Genomic DNA, 17424 nt, shown 5'->3' on the forward strand with positions numbered 1-17424 from the left:
GAAATGCCTTTTGGTTAAACTTTCAGCAAGGAATTTGCATTTGCTCTGTTACATTTTTCTAAAGCTTTAATGTACATAAAAGCTTCTTGTTTAAGTGAAAATAAATGATAGGTTGTCTTTTTGTGCTAGTAATGTTGTGGAGTTGTATTTTGTCTCGCATCAATTATATCGTCAGTTATATCGTTATCGCAAATTTTCAAATATATATCGCGATAAATATTTTTGGCCATATCGCCCTGCTCTAGCTGAGAGGAGTGGAAGCTTCAAGGTTTGACCTGTTGTGTGCTCAGAGATGCTCTTTAGTTACTGTTGGCTTTCTACATTCTCCTCTGACCTCTGGCATCAACAAGGCATTTTTTGCCCACAAAAATGCCAGGGAACTGGATATCTTTTTCTTTTTCAGACTATTCCCTGTAAACCCTTGAGATAGTTGTGCAGAAAATCCCAGTAAATCAGCAGTTTCTGAAATGCTCAGACCAGTTCATCTGGCAACAACAGCCATTCCACATTCAAAGCCATTTGAATCTTCTTTCTTTCCGACTCTGATGCTCATTTTGAACTTCAGCACGTCACCATGACCATGTCTACGTGCCAAAATTCACTGAGTTGCTGCCATGTGATTGGCTGATTAGCTTTCTTATAGAGTAGACAAACCAAAGAAAAGTAGTAGTAAACCAAAGAAATAAGCACTTTGTTTTGTTTTTTTGAGGGTCTGGTTAAGTATTTGGCAGCAATAATCCATCAGCTTTTTACAATATTAAATTAAATTTTAATAGTTTCCAACAGACATGCGGTGGCACATGTTTTGCTTTTATATACCAATACACAAACATTTAGGATTTTGGATTCAGCTAAAAATTAATTGCTCTCCAAATTTCTTGTAAATGAGTTTATCAAACTAATGCCAGATAATAAAGAAGTTCGTATGTGGGTCTTTGTGTCCGGCATCTGTGAGCTATTATTGATTGAGGGAGCAGTGGAATAAAAATGCAGGGAGAACAGAGTTTGGCTTCTAGAGGTCACAGGTTCCACATGGGAAAAAAATTTACCGTGCACGAAACTGAAGCATCACTATCTTCAAAGATGCAATAAATTACACTGATAGAGATTTTTTGGTTTTCCATCAATAAAGATGCCATGCCTGCAGTATTTTGGGGAGGGGAGGAGGGGGGGGGGGTCTCCGCATTGTGTTGCATAACAATTTCCATTGTGCTAAGGAAAATTCTTCTTATTGACCCTTAAGAAATTTCCTCTGAAGGCCCTGCACAGAACTTGTAGACATTGTGGAAGAATATGAAACAATAGTCACGACATGTGCTCTAAAGCTAAAAGTAAATCTGCACATCTCCAAAGTTCAAACGCTGAGCCTTTGGAAAATGGGGACAATGGGAAAAATGGTGGGAGGGGGGGCATGTTATTAAATCCACCATAGTTAGACTGAATACGTATGATAAACAATGACGTGGCTATTCTTCCAAAGGAAAGCCTTGCTGCGTTATTATGTGTTTTTATTTTTAAGCTTCTTTAATAACTCCCATATGCATCACAATCATTTTACTTCAGCAATTAGAAAGGGGTCAATTAAACGACTCGGAAAAATCTTTACTCCTTTTCCTTTTGGTACTGGGTGGCGCACAGAGTTGGCTTTTGCTCTTTGACAGAGAGATGGTGACAGTGACGGACTCGAGTCGAGTCACAGTCGGGTCACTTCAGAGGAATGCTCCATTAAACAGATGTCAGCACTGATTTCAGAGACAGACTCTGAAACGATAGCATAGCATTCATACCTCAGGATACCTGACAGTCAGTAACATTAAACAAAAAGATGGCAGACCCCAAAAAAAAAGGATTAATTGATTCCACTTTCTTACCGTTAGTTTAAAATATGTTGCAATTATGCTTTCTTTACACACACACACACACACACACACACACACACACACACACACACACACACACACACACACCAGAAAGATGCAATGATCTGGGAAACATTAAAAGCCTATATTCAAGGTTATAAAAGTACAAATACTATCAAATGATGAAATTGCATTTTTATCATGGAAGCAGTATAAACAAACAATAAACTCAGTGGGAAACTTGGGATGGGAAACAACAGGTCAGTGAGTTGACTGAGTATCACAATAGCATCCAAAGAATTTATTTTTTTTTGGTCCAGGAATTGTAGAATAACAAGAGAGTAATAGTAGAAATGTCTTCAAGGGGCAAAACTACAACAGCATTGAAAAGCCATGATCTTCCAGCCATTGGACAGCCCTGCAATAAAACCAGGCATGGTCCTGTAGTGGAAATCACCACAAAGGCTCACATAGGAACACTTCTTACTATGAGTGAATACAGTTGTACTGCGCTTCACTGATGGATATTAAAATGCTGCCATGCAAAGAAAAAAAGACCCAGCCTTCTCTGGGCCAAAGCTCACATGAAATGGACTGAGGCAAAGCGGAAAACTTTCCTGTGGTCTATGCAATCAAAATTTGAACTTCTCTTTGGAAATCATGGAAATTGTGTCCTCTGGGTTTAAGAGGAGAGAGAGCATCAGCATAGAGTTCAGCAAAAATGCTTCAGTGCACATCTGTGAAGGCCCCATTAATACTGACCGATGATATACAGGTTTTAGAGCAACAAATGCTGCTGCTGAGATTTTTTTTTTTAAATTGGGTTTTCGGGAAGGGATCTGATATGATTGCTAAATTTATCAATTTTATTCATCATTCTGAGGAAAGAACAGGGAGAGGTTCTTTAATGTGTAACATCTGGATCAGCTTAAACATAGGTGCAGCAGCCTGAACTCTCTTAGGCAAGCGTTCTTGTCATTTCTTTAAGTAGTCTTCAGGAATAGTTCTTGAATTCTTAAAGGGCATTCAAAGGTCTTGTTTGCATGTTGGGTGTTTTTAGTTCCGTCCTTTGTCAAGATGATCCCACACTGGTGCAGTAATGTTGATGTCCGGGCTCTGGGGAGGCCAATCCACGACTGATACTGTTACGCTGTGTGTTTTTCTATACAGGTAATATTTTACTGCACTGGCAGTGTGTGTGGACCATGGTATTACATCGTGGTTCAAAATCTGACTGTACCTTCCTGTGTGTACAGTTTCATAAATTTCAACAAAATCCCAATAGCCACTGACTGAAATGCAGCTCCAAACCTCCATTATATTGTACTGATGGCTGCAGCCTAGTTCTTGTGTAATTTGGCATACTTCAGCTTTTCCCTTCCTTAAGAATGGCTTCTTGACAGCGACATTTCCTCTGAGACTATTTTTAATGAGGTCAGTGACCTGTGGATGGATCAACTGAAGGTCCAGATGCATCTGGATCTTCAGGTTTTTTTTCCTGTTTCTTAAGGACATGACTTTCAGATACTTTTTATCTGCTCTAGATAGTGTTTTAGACCCACCATTTCTTCTTTTATTCTCCACTTTTCCAGTTTCCTCAGATGTTTTAAAGACACACTGCACACCATGCCAAGATATGCCAAGTTTCTGATCTAGAACTCTATGGAAATCACGTTGTTGCTGTAAAAATGCTATTCTACTTATACCTGTCAGAATGTGCTATCTTTGGCATTTTTACATAGATTCAACTAATGAAATGGTAACAAATGATGTGTTTGTGCAACAGATTGTGACAAAGTGCCTAAAGCTGCATGTTAAAATTAGTTCTTTGCGAAGTTGTCTTTTATGTGTAGACTCAACACTGGTTAATCCCTTAAAATAAGTTTCTTTTTTTCTTTTTTTGCTTAAATAATTCATAGGTCAGCGTTAAGTGGCTGAGCAAACAAAAAAATATTCCTCTGAAAGTGATCAGGTTCAGGGACTGAACTAAAAATTTGAAAAAAATCATTGAATAACCTTCAGAAAGCCCGGAGAATCACTGCTAAAGACCACTTTGAAAAATTGCACTAGTTTTGACCTTTTCCTTCTGTGAGATGTCAGAGATACAGAGAGAAGCAGACTGGTCAACTCATCTGAGTTTGCATTTAAATGAAAATAACTGAAAACTTTTGCAAGCATGCAAAGAAAAGCTGTTGGCGTAGCATCCATAACAGACTCTTTAGCTGTTGGCTTTCTCTGTATAATCTAAGTTGTTCACTGTGCTGCAAACCCTGAATAATATAGAACTGAATTCAAAAGATCAACCTGATACTTTGGCCTATTTTCACCAATACTCAGTCTAGCTTTAAGAGTCAGGATTGGATTTATCTCCAGTCCACGTATGGAATCAAAGCATCCCTATTTACTAAAGCAAGACGATACCATATCACATTCTGTACTGATGTAACACTAGTAGAGCTTTAATAGTAAAAGAATCCAGGTGCCAAACATCATTTTAGATCCATTCACACCAATTGGCACAAAGTAAATCAGAAATATGGAGGCCCCGAACTTGTTGATCAACCTAAATCCTGTTGAGCAAAAAATTATTTAGCCCTTTGATTTCAAAACCAGAGCTGTCTGTGTCCTGAGTTACCAAATGCTTTCAATTGTTACTGTGTTGTTAACAGAAGGCATGATGCAACATGGAGGGGAGTTTACTCCTGCCCAAACTGTTTTGAAACCTACTGCTGGCATTAAAAAATCAAAATGAGCACATATTTTCCAGAAAACACACCAGAGCTCTCACTTTAAACAAAATACTGTGTATGGCGTCATAAATTGTATATGGAGCATTTTCAATTAAATATATAATTTATTATTTTAATTTATTGAAAAGGCTATCAGCATTCTTGATTTTATTATTCAATCTTATTTTGCAGTAGTGACCGAAAGAACGAGATCGCAGATACAAGCGGCAGAAATGAGCTTCCTCCGAAGGGTGGCTGGCCTCTCCCTTAGAGATAGGGTGAGAAGTTCGGCCATCCGGGAGGGGCTCAGAGTAGAGCAGCTGCTGCTCCACATCGAAAGGAGCCAGCTGAGGTGGTTCGGGCATCTGACAAGGATGCCCCCTGGGCGCCTCCTGGGTGAGGTGTTCCAGGCATGTCCCACCGGGAGGAGGCCCCGGGGCAGACCCAGGACACGCTGGAGAGATTATATCTCTCGGCTGGCCTGGGAACGCCTTGGTATTCCCCCGGATAAGCTGGAGGAGGTGGCTGGGGAGAGGGAGGTCTGGGCCTCTTTGCTTAGGCTGCTGCCCCCGCGACCCGGCCCCGGACAAAGCGGATGAAGATGGATGGATGGATGGAATCTTATTTTGCAGTTATACTGGCTTCTTCATCTTCTTAAAAAAAGCGTTACCCTGACACTGGCTCACAGCCACTGGAAAATGGAAAAAGGATACAGTTGAAAAGTCACCTCCCCTTCACAGTCCTTTCATAATTCTGGATGTCAAAACATTTAACATCCTGAAAATAAGTGTTGACATCTTCCGTTCAAGGATGTTTTATGCTCAGAACATTTGTTACACAGGAGTTCTAATAGAATAATTTCTTTAAGCCTATAATTCACCTCAATTTGTTCATCATATTTAGTTGAGCTCTAAATAATTAACAGTTAATTACAACTTATGTGACTTGGACAGTCCCCTTGGTGGACGTGTCTGTTTTGCTCTGAGTAAAAGCATGAAATGTGCATGGTTGATTTCCTCCAGAGAGAAATTTGTTCGGTGGTTTTTATTGTTATGACTACATTAACTCCAACATTGACGTGAAACGGCTAGTGGTGGTGATGGTGGGGGGACAGGAAACAAAAAAGTTTTTCAATTGAAAACACAAGGACACTGACTTTTACAGATGTGAAACAACAATGGACGCCAAGTTTGAAGGTTCAGGTTTGAAGGTTCAGGAAATGTGGTTCTTTTTGTGCTGAGCGAGCGCTATGTCAGCTCAAGGTTTTCCATGTTGGTTGAGGAGTTGGGGCCACCCTTACTGAAGGTTTTCCATAGTGGTGAGTCCTCAGACATACCCGGCATCCAGAGAGTCTGTCGTCTGTGTTTATGGAGACGATGAAACACCATCCTGTGTTTTACCACGATTAGGTTAATTGACAAAGCAGATTTAAACTGGTTATAACATGTAATTGCTCTAAAAAATGGCGTTAATCTAACTGGGAAGACTGGACTTGGTACAGAGTAAAATTTACTGTCCCATCCGTCTTTACTAAGTACATAGCTTATAAGCGTTTCAGTCACTGGGATGAATGCCTTCCTTTGTCCCATCCACAGCCTCTTTGTTATGAAGGAGAAAGCTTTTTAACTTTTGACTCATAAGCCAGATATAGCAGCCAGCGTTTGTCAGTTTAATGTTGAACAAGTGTCTTGGCTGCTGTCACATATTCATATATCTTTACTTTGGCAGCCCAAAATGCTAACATGGTAAATTTTGGAGTGAGGCAATTTAAACCGCAAGTGGCAAAGATTTACTCCGTAATAATCGGTCTCAATAGACAATCTTCGATGATCTTTGAAGCTGTCAGTCAGAGGAATTTAGTTTAAATTGATTTGAAATGCTCTCCGTTCTGTCCAGACCCTTTTCAGCTACAATTTGATCTCAAATATGACATTAATGGAGTTTGGTTCATGTCAGTGTTGAGTCGTTTTTGCTTTGTTTTCCAGCTGTCTTTGGAAATCTCATTGACACATAGCGAGCTAAAGGTGGTTTCTGCTGTCAGAGTAAAGGGGCTGCTGGATGCATTAATTTTACGAGCCTGTCACATTGCATTAGTCATATTTGGTACGCTAACTCTTTGTCCTATGCAAATTCTTTCTCGACAGTGTTTGAAGCATCTTGTTTTTAAGCTTTTTAATGATGTTATGTAAGCTGCTGAGTTGTTTTGGAGCAAATTAAAGCAGAACAGAATGTGGTTATTGCAGTAAAAGACATCATAAAAGCAAATTTGTGAAAAGCACTGTATGCTGCAAGGTAGCAATTATGATGAACATAAAATACTGGCACGGTGAGCACAGGACTCAGAAGAAGTTTAAAAGAGCAATACTCCACTTATAAGTCAGTTATTGGGGTAATTTGATTAGAAACCTTTTACGTAGATGAACATTTATCCACAGTAAAAACACAAAGTATTTTACACAGTTATTCTAATGAATATTGCTCAGATTATTAGGTTATATCTTATAAGCCACATTCTTAATGCTTCAGTATAATAAGAAACATCTGATGATTATACACTATGAGATGGTTAAGCTTTTAGAAGTGTCTTAATCATAGAAAGTTGCATTAAAAAGGAAAAAACCTTGTCTAGTTGACTGTACATTATGACTACTGAGTGCCTACGCGCTGACGTTACTGACCCACGAGGCACAAATAACAAAAACGTGCACAAGCTGTACATATTTTATTGCAATTACAAGTGTCATGACAATTTTTAATACATTATTTTACAAATTTCTTATGTACAAACGCAATTTGTTGGATCTGCTGACATCAACAAACCACGAGATTTATACAGTAAATACAGTGCTTGATTTATACAAGCAAATTTTATGATACCTGCTCAAGCTATTCAAGATTTCAAAATGAATATAAAAAAAACGTTGATCTTAAAAAAAGTTCCATAAAATACTGTCAATCAGGTTTTTGTACTCGCTAACAGTTTAAGGTTTAAAAAAAAACCAAGACAGAGACAGAGAGAGAAGAGGAAAAGAGGAGATGTCGCCGGGTACATGAACTGTGCAGTTTTTCAAATTGGAAAAGAAAAAAAAACTGGCCAAAAAAAAATCAAGGCTCTATTACAAGTTAATAAATCTAACTGGTTCTACAAATTGCACTTTTGAAAAATGAATGAAATTTTAAAAAACAATCACTGGATACATTTCCTGTGTCAACTCTATATATTGTAGGGTCCCTAACTTAAAGCTACTCCCTCACATCCTAAAGGGTCACCTAAGGTTCCTGTCTCTATAATAACTTCTGAGCAATGAGCACGCCTTCATTTGTCTCATATTTTACACTGAGAATGTGCACACCTCAGAAAAAGCAGGGAGCAAATGTGTAAAGTTGTCATGGAGATGAGTATTGCCCTAATGTTTGATATTGCACTTTTATCTCAATTTACCTTGACCTGGTTCTAGGTCCCCCCCCCCAAAAAAAGAAAAAAAAAAGAATAACAATGGCCTGTAAATAGTTTGTTTAGGGAGGCATACAGTATAGTATATGTTCCTCGGATGCTCAGTGGAAGGTGTTGGGGTTTGGACGGATCATCATGACTACTTTCTTTAATGAGTAAGCTCCTCCTCTGAACTCTGCCCAGTAGACTCCATCTTGGTAGCGGCTGCGGTAGTGTCCTCCTCTGTACCAAACTCCATTCAGATTAGAATGGGCACAAGAGTTGTACCACCAGCCTCCCTTCTGGTAATGGGCACAATTTCCTTAAAAACGTGGAAAATAAATGAGAAACAGTCAAGCTATGCTCATAAACATGGAGAAATTATTGGAGCTAATCTGCCGGAACGTCACCCAGATTTTTACCTGTATACACATCGTGGTCTCTGTCCAGTGTTGTGAACTGTTTGCCGTTGTGCCAGGTCAGCGAGTCTCCAGCATTTCCATGGTAGCGGCCCACCCTCAGCTTGTAGAAATCAGCTTCAGACTCCACTCTGAAGCTGGCATACTCCGCAAACACCTTTCTGCCAGACCAGTCCTCAAGTGTGACCAGCAGTTTGTAGTTTCCCTGGTTAGTCAGCCAGTAGATGTTCTCTAGACCCAGCCAGTACTCGCCGTCAATATTGCCAAAACCTTGCTGTGAAGTGCAGTGTTAAGAAAAAAACCATTATCAGTACAATTAGTAAATCCCTTCTGAATGTTGTGTGAAAAGCTTTGAATGGTTAGATTGGACGGCCGGGGGATGATTCAGGGTCGTTGCTCCTGCTCTGGTTATAATTGTGAATTTTATCTCTCTTTTCTTTTCTTTTTTTCTTTTTTTTTGTGGTTGTTTATCGTCAAGGAACATTATCATAAATGGACCCTTTGAGTCGAATTTATAGCTTCAGTCGGTTTTCCAGATTTCCACTGTTATGTTGTTATTGAGAATGCAGCAGGATACAGTGCATTTAGTGTGAAAGCCAACATACTTGATCCTGGCGCGCCACTATTTTCTGGCTCTGGTCATATTATAAGTTGGTTTGTGGTTTTTCAAATTGTGGAAACACTTCTTTTGATGAGTGCACAAAGGCAATTTGAGATCTTGTGTGGTTTAGAGGTTTTTTTGCAAAAGTTTCTTTTGTTCCTCTGAGCTAAGATTTAATCAGGAGTCACAGCCTATAAATGTTTACCTATGAACTCCATCTTCCACTGTAAGAGGTTTCCCATTCAAGAGATAGAGGAAATTAGTTCCCCTGGGTAAGTGGTAATGTTCTCCACAGCCCTCCATAGCCATTTATCTGGTAGTTCTGGTGTAATATTCAAAAAGTATTTTTCCAGAATGTCAGTAATGATAATACAACACACTAACATGACTTCCAAATGCAATCCAATAGTTTTGTATGTGTGAATTTGTCTCAGAAGACCACTGAGACAAATACCTCATTGCTGAAATTAATGAGGTATTAGGCTGTGACGTATGCAGGGCAATCAGACTATATTAGACACGTGGAAAGCTTAACAGTCACCTATTCATTGGTCACTGACATCTGGTTAGTGTCAAAACACCCTACATAAGTAACCAGCTTCCCTCCAGACCATGAAGTCCTTGATCTGGTGTGAAGTTGCCGCACCTTGTACGTCTCCCAGTTCCTGAAAAAGTTGACAGAGCCGTCCACCCTCCTCTGAATCACAGTCCAGCCGCCTGGGTCGTGCCTCTGGTCACACCACACTTGCATAAGTCGGTTGGCATTCTCTGGCTTCACCAGGTACATGCCACTGGTTGCGTGTCCGTCTTCTAGAGCCTGCAGACAGTCTCTAAACGGGCCTAGACAGAAAGATTAAAGCATAATGTGTACACAGCATGTAAAACACACTCAGTTGCAAGTCTTTGCTCAAAGGTTGAGAGTCAGAAAAAGAGAAAAACTCAGAGTGACACAAAGAGTTACTGTACTTTACCACAGGGAATCCCAGTTTTCTGCACAGGCGCTCATTTTAACAGTAGAATTGACTTTGGCTTCTACTATCACAAGGGAAATGGCTGCTGATTGCGCAGCCAAAAGAAACACTGGCATGAGGGCAAAGGGAATCCTGACTACTGAATGATGAAACAATAGCAAAAACGTTTCAGTCATGTATAACACGTTAGAGTTCCGTGTGTGTTTATATTACCAAGATGTTAATGTTATTGCAGAGGGGAAAGAAACTGCACAGAACAGCCTGAGCAGCATCAAAACTGCATTATTTTTCAGCAGCTGTATCTACCCTAATTTGAACATGTGCCTGTATTTCTTCCAAGCATAGCAAATATGGTAAAAACACTCATCTGCAAAAATGTTAAAATATATTTAAGTTCTCAAGATTGCATGCTTGAGTGGTTTGCTAACTGGCCCGTGTTACAGTTTTTAAATGCAAAAAGAAAGACAATTATGGGCCGCACGGAGCATTGGAGTTTGAGGATGAGGTCCATCAGTGTTTTACACGAGGAAAAAAAGCAAGCATATGAAAGAAAGAAGCAAAGAACGTGTTGTTATACACATGTTTCTGGTTTCAAGAAATCACTGTGGATGATATCTGTTTCATAGTCCACTCTTAGCCACCCATTTACTCTCAGGAATGTCTGTGTTGGGCCGATACAAGCCAGAAAGTTGCCCTGCCCTGCCCTTGCTCTGTTCTGCCTGATAAAGTCTGCTTCTTCGGTGGAACATATGACCGAGTCTTGCCTGGTTCAGCTGGAACAAATGACATCATTGACTCAGGGTATCTCTTTCTGTTTGTAGTTACACCCTCCCTTTTTTGTTAGACTTCATCCTCATGTTTTCTGTTTGCCTTTCAAATCCCTGTCTTCCTCTCTTTACTTCTTCGTGGTGTGTAGCTTTCTGTTACAGTTTTGAATAACTTTTTGGGGTGTTAGTTGCATGACCGTGGGCAGGAAATTACTTGCCTCCTTTCAAAAATTCATACAAAGGCTACTGTTCACATGCAGCCTGGTGAAAAGTGGCATGCAGTGGCACGAAATGTCAACGGAAAATGCTCCCACTGGAAATGCTGGGAATAGTCCGCTGTTTTTCCACCAAAACGAAAGTCTTTTAATAAAAAGGAGTGGCGGTGTACTATTCACTGCAACTGATCCCATCAAATGCCCTTCGCATCAATTCTTAAATCTGCACGCACATGTTCAAAAGGACAATGGGCTTAGGGCCAGGTATCCATTTAGGCGCACACAGTTAGCCATGCTTGTGTTTTTATGCGGGTTAAATCGTGGCAATTTGATGATATGCATCTGAAAAGGCAGAAGACAACAGCTTTTCTGTTCTCACGGCCAGCTCTCTCCTCTAGGAATGTGTGGGACAAATTTAAATTTGCTCTGACTACGAAGAATGGGTGTTAATGATTAAGAGGTTCACTCACAAACACGGTCTTTGTTTTGCGAATGCTGTTTGTCATGGCAGCTGGTTTGTTTTGGTACCAGTGCATCAAATACAAATGTTTTCTGTTGGACTGTTAGACTCACCAGAGGGCTTGTCAGTGGTAGATGGACTGTGCGTACCAGTGGGCATTGTTGGAAGAACTGGTGGAAGAGACTTTTGGTCACTCTGGATTTCATTGCTGATTGGGTTGTTGATGCGTGGGATTACAGGCGGCTGGTAGGGCTTGTTAATAGGGGGTGAGGGTTGTGGTGGAGGCTGAGGCCGCGGCTGGGGCTGGGGCACGGGAACATGGCGAGGAGGAGGTCGACTCCGGCACTGCTCCTCCAACACGGCAATGAGAGCCGACTGGTTGGTGGCTAAAGAAGCCAAGTGCTGGTATTTGTGCTCGAGATCTTTGTACCGACTGGTGAGCTGTTGCATCTCAGAGGTTTGGTTGAGGATCTTGTTCTCCATCTGTGCCAGTTCTAGCGCATTGTCTCTCTTCCTGATGATCTCATGGAGCAGCTGCATGTACAGCTGAGTGACCCTGGAGTTCATGTTTCGACTCTCTTTCCTCAGAAGCTTGACCTCGTTGACGATGCCCCCATCCACCTCGACCAACTGCTGCAGGGTCTCGATCTGCCTCTTCTGCTTCTGTAGTTCCACATTAAGCAGCTCTAACTCTTGTTTGTTGACCCGGTTCTCCAGCATGGCCTCTGGCTCCTTGGAGTTGACACAGATGGCTCCAGTCACTTTTTGTTGAGGTACAATGAAAGTGTAGGAACATTTGTCCTGCTGCTGGTCAGCTGGAGCACGTTTGCTCCTTCCTGCATAGATAAAATCTCTTTCCAGACCCTCCTCACTGCTCTCAAATTCTTGGGTACTGCCCCTGCCACGGCTGCCGTCTGAGCGACTCCCCAACGTCTGCTGGACTCCACAGGCTAGTCCATAAACTACAAGGAGCCCTAGCAGGACCACTGAAGGGGGCTCCATGAGTTAGTGTCCAACTCTAAAGAATGCAAGTAAGAAAATGGAAAACATGGAGATGTTTAGGGGGAAACTATCAACTGTTAAGCAGAAGACACAGCTATGCTCAATCTGTTACTTCTACATTTAAAAGCACAAATAGGAATAAACCAAAACCTTATTTTGTTGCAATATCAAGAGAATATTGATGTTAACATAGGTCTATTACCAGAAAAAGCTTGCTCATCAAGATACACTGGTTTTGTCTTCATTAACCACAAGAAACAAACAGGTACAGAAGCAGCATGCATACACATGTCAGTGTAGGCTGGGCAGAAGTTGGCAAAGATACAGTCAACTGAAAGAAAATGGCTCACTTGCCCTGCTGAGTGTCACAGATGCATTATATTCATGCGTAATCCATAAATCTGAGTGTCTCAGTGTCTTTGCTGTTCATATCACTGCTGGTGTGAGCAGACACTGTTGCTTTGCCTCTGGCTTTAAGTGTAATTTACGAAACGTGCTGAGCCTGTTTTTTTAAAATTGAAGTCCGAGCTTCAAAAGCAATACATGCACACGTGGTTTGATAGTTACTAATACACCTCATTGCCCCGAACAGTGATGTGCTGATCACTTTGGTTTATTAAATCGCTGGTAGGAGCGTGCGCTTAGCTTAATTTGTCATTCTGGCGTCGGCTCCGCTTGAGCGACTGCCACCACTTGTCCCTTACGCACTCCAACATGCATCTGTTCCACTCTGCAGGCCTGGACATCTTAACTCATGGAAAATTTGAGACACCACCAGATGATGCTATTCAAAGCTCTGTTTAAAGTATTGAGCATGTTGCATCAGTTCTGTGTATATATAGCTCCTACCAAAACTGGGAAATTGGTTGCATTCAGACGATTAATCATAAGTCATGAAGGAAATTCATCTTAATTTGCAGACTTTAAACGCGTCTGTTTCTGCTTTGACCGCGAGACTGAAAGCTTACCCTGAAAGCATTCAGCATGAATATGAATGAATAAAGGCAGCTAATATTATCCTCATCTTTGCTTGATTGAATCTGAGATAAAGTTCAGTTTAAAATCTCTTTAAAATCATATTTCCTGTGTGTAATTAAGCATTTCCTCAAGGGTTCAGGAGAATTAAAATATGAGCTATTCCCCTAGAATTCATTTATATTATTAGTAAAATAAGTTTTCAGAGTTTTTGAAGATCTGGAGGAATGTGCTACTGGTTGTTGAGGTAAATGTAACTCCTGCATAAGGATAACAAGGCCTGTAACTCCTTGGGCAGCATAATTGAAAGCTGCTGCATATTGGATTACAGAGGGGTCCTGTTTAACACCTCCTTGGAGTCAAAGTGGGCCGGCCTAATCATAAAGCATTACAGAGAAACCTAAATTGGGTGTGTAACGATTGCCTGCCTTCAGGACTTCCATTCGTTATTGCTTATCTTTGTGTAAAAGACCATCTACCATATAACGGTGAGCACAAAATTGGGAAGAGAGCAGAAATGTTTTTGTCTTGTTAATCCGGGCGTGTAGCCAGCACATTAGATTGGAGACTTGGAGAAGAGAAATGCAGCACTGTCCAAGATCATGACCCTTGGCACATTTGACTCTTCTGGCTTTATCTGTCTAGAATCAAATGTGTAAACACTTTCTTCCTGGGGGAAAAAAAAGTAATAGAAATGATCTTCTGCACAGTTCATGCTAGTCTTATGCAACCTGTGTTTTTGATGTCATCGTTTACTCAGCCAGAACATTTTCTTTTTAAATTACAGTACAAAAGAGCACAAGGTCTCAGAGGTACTTTGGTAATACAATACTTTAAAGCACTCGTCACCTATGCAAAAAATAAAAATAAAAATAAATAAGTGCACAGTTTCTTCTTTAGATAAAGCACGAAACTCTTCTGTCTTTCAGAAAAGCTAATCCATCTGACAAAGCCCGGCTCAGTGAGGGCATCTCTGCTATTACTGATTGACGCTGAAATTGTAGTGTCAAAATATTTTTCACACTATGCAAAGAGATTCTTCTAATCAAGTCTGACAAATATAGTCTTAAAGTCTTACAGATCAAACCCTGAAGAAGTGACTAATAATAGCTTACAAGTAAGCCCGCGGCATGATAATAGAGCAGCTCAGGGCCTGTCCTGCAATGTGCTGATGACTGTATTTGTCCACGGCTCCTGCGGTTTCTCCCCCCCGGAACATGAGCTCTGTCTCAGAGAAATGCCGTGTGATTTGCCCCTGCTGTGGAGGACTCCCATTTTGGACGTAGTTAGCCTGGAATCTCCTGCTCTAGGCTTCTCTACACTTCAAAGCTGAGGGGAAAATGTTTGCAGCTTGCTGTGAAACGTGTGTTCGCAAGTGTGATGCAGTCTGTGCATGTCTATGAATGTTTTTCCCCCTGTTAATGTGTTTCTAATAACAACACTTGCTGCCGTTCAGTATCCTGGGGACAATAGCCAGTCTCATCTGCCCCAGCAGAGGCAGCATGTTATTACCTTATCCATAGTCTGCCAGGGGGATCAGCGGAAAAGCCTTTACCTCCTTATTTCCTGTTAAAACCCCGCGGACTTTATAGTCCTAAGATCAGTCCACCTAAACAAACTGCTACTGACCACCAAACGCTGCAATTATTGAGTGGTCCTTAAAAGTGCCATATCCATACATACTCTGCTCTAGCCCTGAAGGCATATGATCTTGTTGCAGTATGATTGGCAGCTCCTCTTAGGTAATTTTTTCGAGTCTGCTTCACACCAACATGTTTTGGTTTCACTGTTTTCAGGTGGTAAGTCTGTGTTTACACGACTCCTCTTTCTGGATTTTGCTCCGTGTTAAATTAAGTGTGATGGGTGGGTGAAGGGGGCGAGGTCACTGTGTCTCTGACCAGCGCCATGGTCATGCTCAGCACATATTAATTAGAAGGTGGGCTGCCTTGCTCCGGCTGGTCCGTGCCTCTCACCCCAGCCCCTCTCATTTCAGACTGAGCATGGCATTCCAAACATTCTTCGTCACCTCATTAGAGCGAGCCGCCATACTCACACCGAGAGTCAGTGGCAGTGGCGGAACCGAGAGCTGTAGATGGAGGACCACTACTACGCCCCCACCCCCCGCCTCTCATCATCTACCTGTAAGATGCTCCATAGCTGCTGACCCACTTCATTCATTGTCCTACTTTCTGTATGAATGCATCACAATCACACCATCATCATCACCCTCAACAGGAGATCACAACACGGCTACACAGCATCTCATTTGCCAGTTGCCAAAAAAGAAGCGGACACTTTGCCGCGTGGCTTTGTGCTGCATGTTCAAATTAGCGCCACCGCTGCTGAGAACTGGCAGTCTCCTGCATGACACCCAATAAGTGTTGGATCAGAGTCAAATTCAATCTGCTCATGGTAATCTGCACTATTGCTTTACCTTGAGGCGAACCTCATTCTTTCCTCAAGCATGTAATCCTTATGAGCGTGTAACATGTCATTTGAGGCATGATTAACCCCAGTTACCAGCTTGGTAACGGGTTATTTTTGTAATTTCCACTGTCTACTGAAAAGCGGAGATAAAGTTTTTTTTTTTTGAATGTAGGTTTTGTTCCACTCAATGCTCTTTTTTTTTCTCTCTTGTGATTTCAGACGGGGAGGCAGGGGGTCTTGGGAATTGTTTCGATAAGTTCCAGCATTCTACCTCAAAGCCCCCTTATCCAAACACCACCCTGGCAACAGAAACAAAGACTAGATTCAACCGCCTGCTTCCCTGTCCTCTTGAGTCCAGGGGAACATCCTGAAGCTGCAGTGTGCTTAACATAGTAAAGTTGTCCCTTTTTTTCTCCCCCCTCTTTATAAATGAGCAGTTATTTATAGATAATAAAAAGAAGTCTTGTGTCCGGCACCATCATAAAGAGCTCTTCATACATATAACACGTACAGGGCATGTCCCTTCATTTTAAACTTTAAGAGCTCTGTGTTTTGAAAACACAGAGGGTTTTTTTTCCTAATGAGTAATAAAGAGGCACTTCACTATAGAGGCTCACTCACCAGCATCCCCCTGTGCTGAATTAACCTCCCCTTGGCCAAATCTGTCATAGTCAGCATCAGTCCAGTTAGTCACCATAAAGCATAATTACCTTTTAGCTACAAGCAGTGAGTCAGATGACGGATGCTGCATGATGACTGCTGAATTCAGGATTAGGCAGAAATCATTAAACCAAGTACAGAAGTCTGACTTCACCCTGCTGTTGCAAAGTGAGCTTAACCACACTACTAGAACTAGTTATTGAGACCGAGTCTACTCACAACTCGCTACCTCAAGATACTAAAAACGAGTAAAGTCATTTTTGAATGAATGCAACACCCTGTTGAAATAAACCAGATCATAAGGTAACTGCAGATACATGACAAGGTTACATCATGCTTACGAGATAATTGCACTATACTGGTGAGGCTCCTTCAGTTCCTTTGCCCTCCTGCCAGACTTGTCTGAAGTTTCTTATGGTTGAACGTCATCCCAAGGGTGAAACCTGCACCCCCGCGTAGTCCTCTCTGCGCTCTGGCTGTCTATAGTTACTCAGCCTTTTCTCACCTTAGTCCACTCCACCGGTGAAAAGGTGGCGTTTCAAAGCCTATTGTTGTAATTGTTAAAAAAAGAAAAAAGAAACTGTCAGTAGCCAAACAGAACGTCAAGTTGAAACTAATCTTCAAACATTAAGGAGATTGCTCCCAAATCCACTTTAACAAAAAAAAAAAAAGTTGTGAAGAGAAAAAAGGGACAGCTGGTAACGTCAGCCAGGTGGCAGAGGTAGTTTCCTGATCAACAGTGAGAGTCTGAGGCAGGTTGTGTGCTGCCCGCGGCCCGTTAGGAGAGGACTGTCACTTTCCTGTGGGCTGAATCCATCACTTCTGCCTCACAGCTCTAAGAGGCTGTCTCTCTCCACTGCACCTCTCTCTCTCACCCACCCGCTCTCTCTCTCTCTCTCTCTCTCT

At 41.5% G+C, this 17424-nt stretch overlaps 1 protein-coding gene across 1 annotated transcript; it reads right to left on the reverse strand.

Annotated features, from left to right (window-relative positions):
• Positions 1 to 7295: 7295 nt before the first annotated feature.
• angptl2b (angiopoietin-like 2b) lies at positions 7296 to 17330 on the reverse strand. Its single transcript, XM_005729542.1, has 5 exons — positions 16860 to 17330; positions 11568 to 12472; positions 9688 to 9881; positions 8444 to 8714; positions 7296 to 8343 (listed from the first exon to the last, which is right to left on the reverse strand). The coding sequence occupies exons 2-5, from the start codon at positions 12454 to 12456 to the stop codon at positions 8144 to 8146; spliced, it is 1554 nt and encodes a 517-aa protein (XP_005729599.1). The 5' UTR covers positions 12457 to 12472; positions 16860 to 17330; the 3' UTR covers positions 7296 to 8143.
• Positions 17331 to 17424: the final 94 nt, after the last annotated feature.

This window comes from Pundamilia nyererei, unplaced genomic scaffold (genome assembly GCF_000239375.1).
Source record: "Pundamilia nyererei isolate P.nyererei 1_Seehausen unplaced genomic scaffold, PunNye1.0 scaffold00033, whole genome shotgun sequence".
NCBI lineage: Eukaryota > Metazoa > Chordata > Actinopteri > Cichliformes > Cichlidae > Pundamilia > Pundamilia nyererei.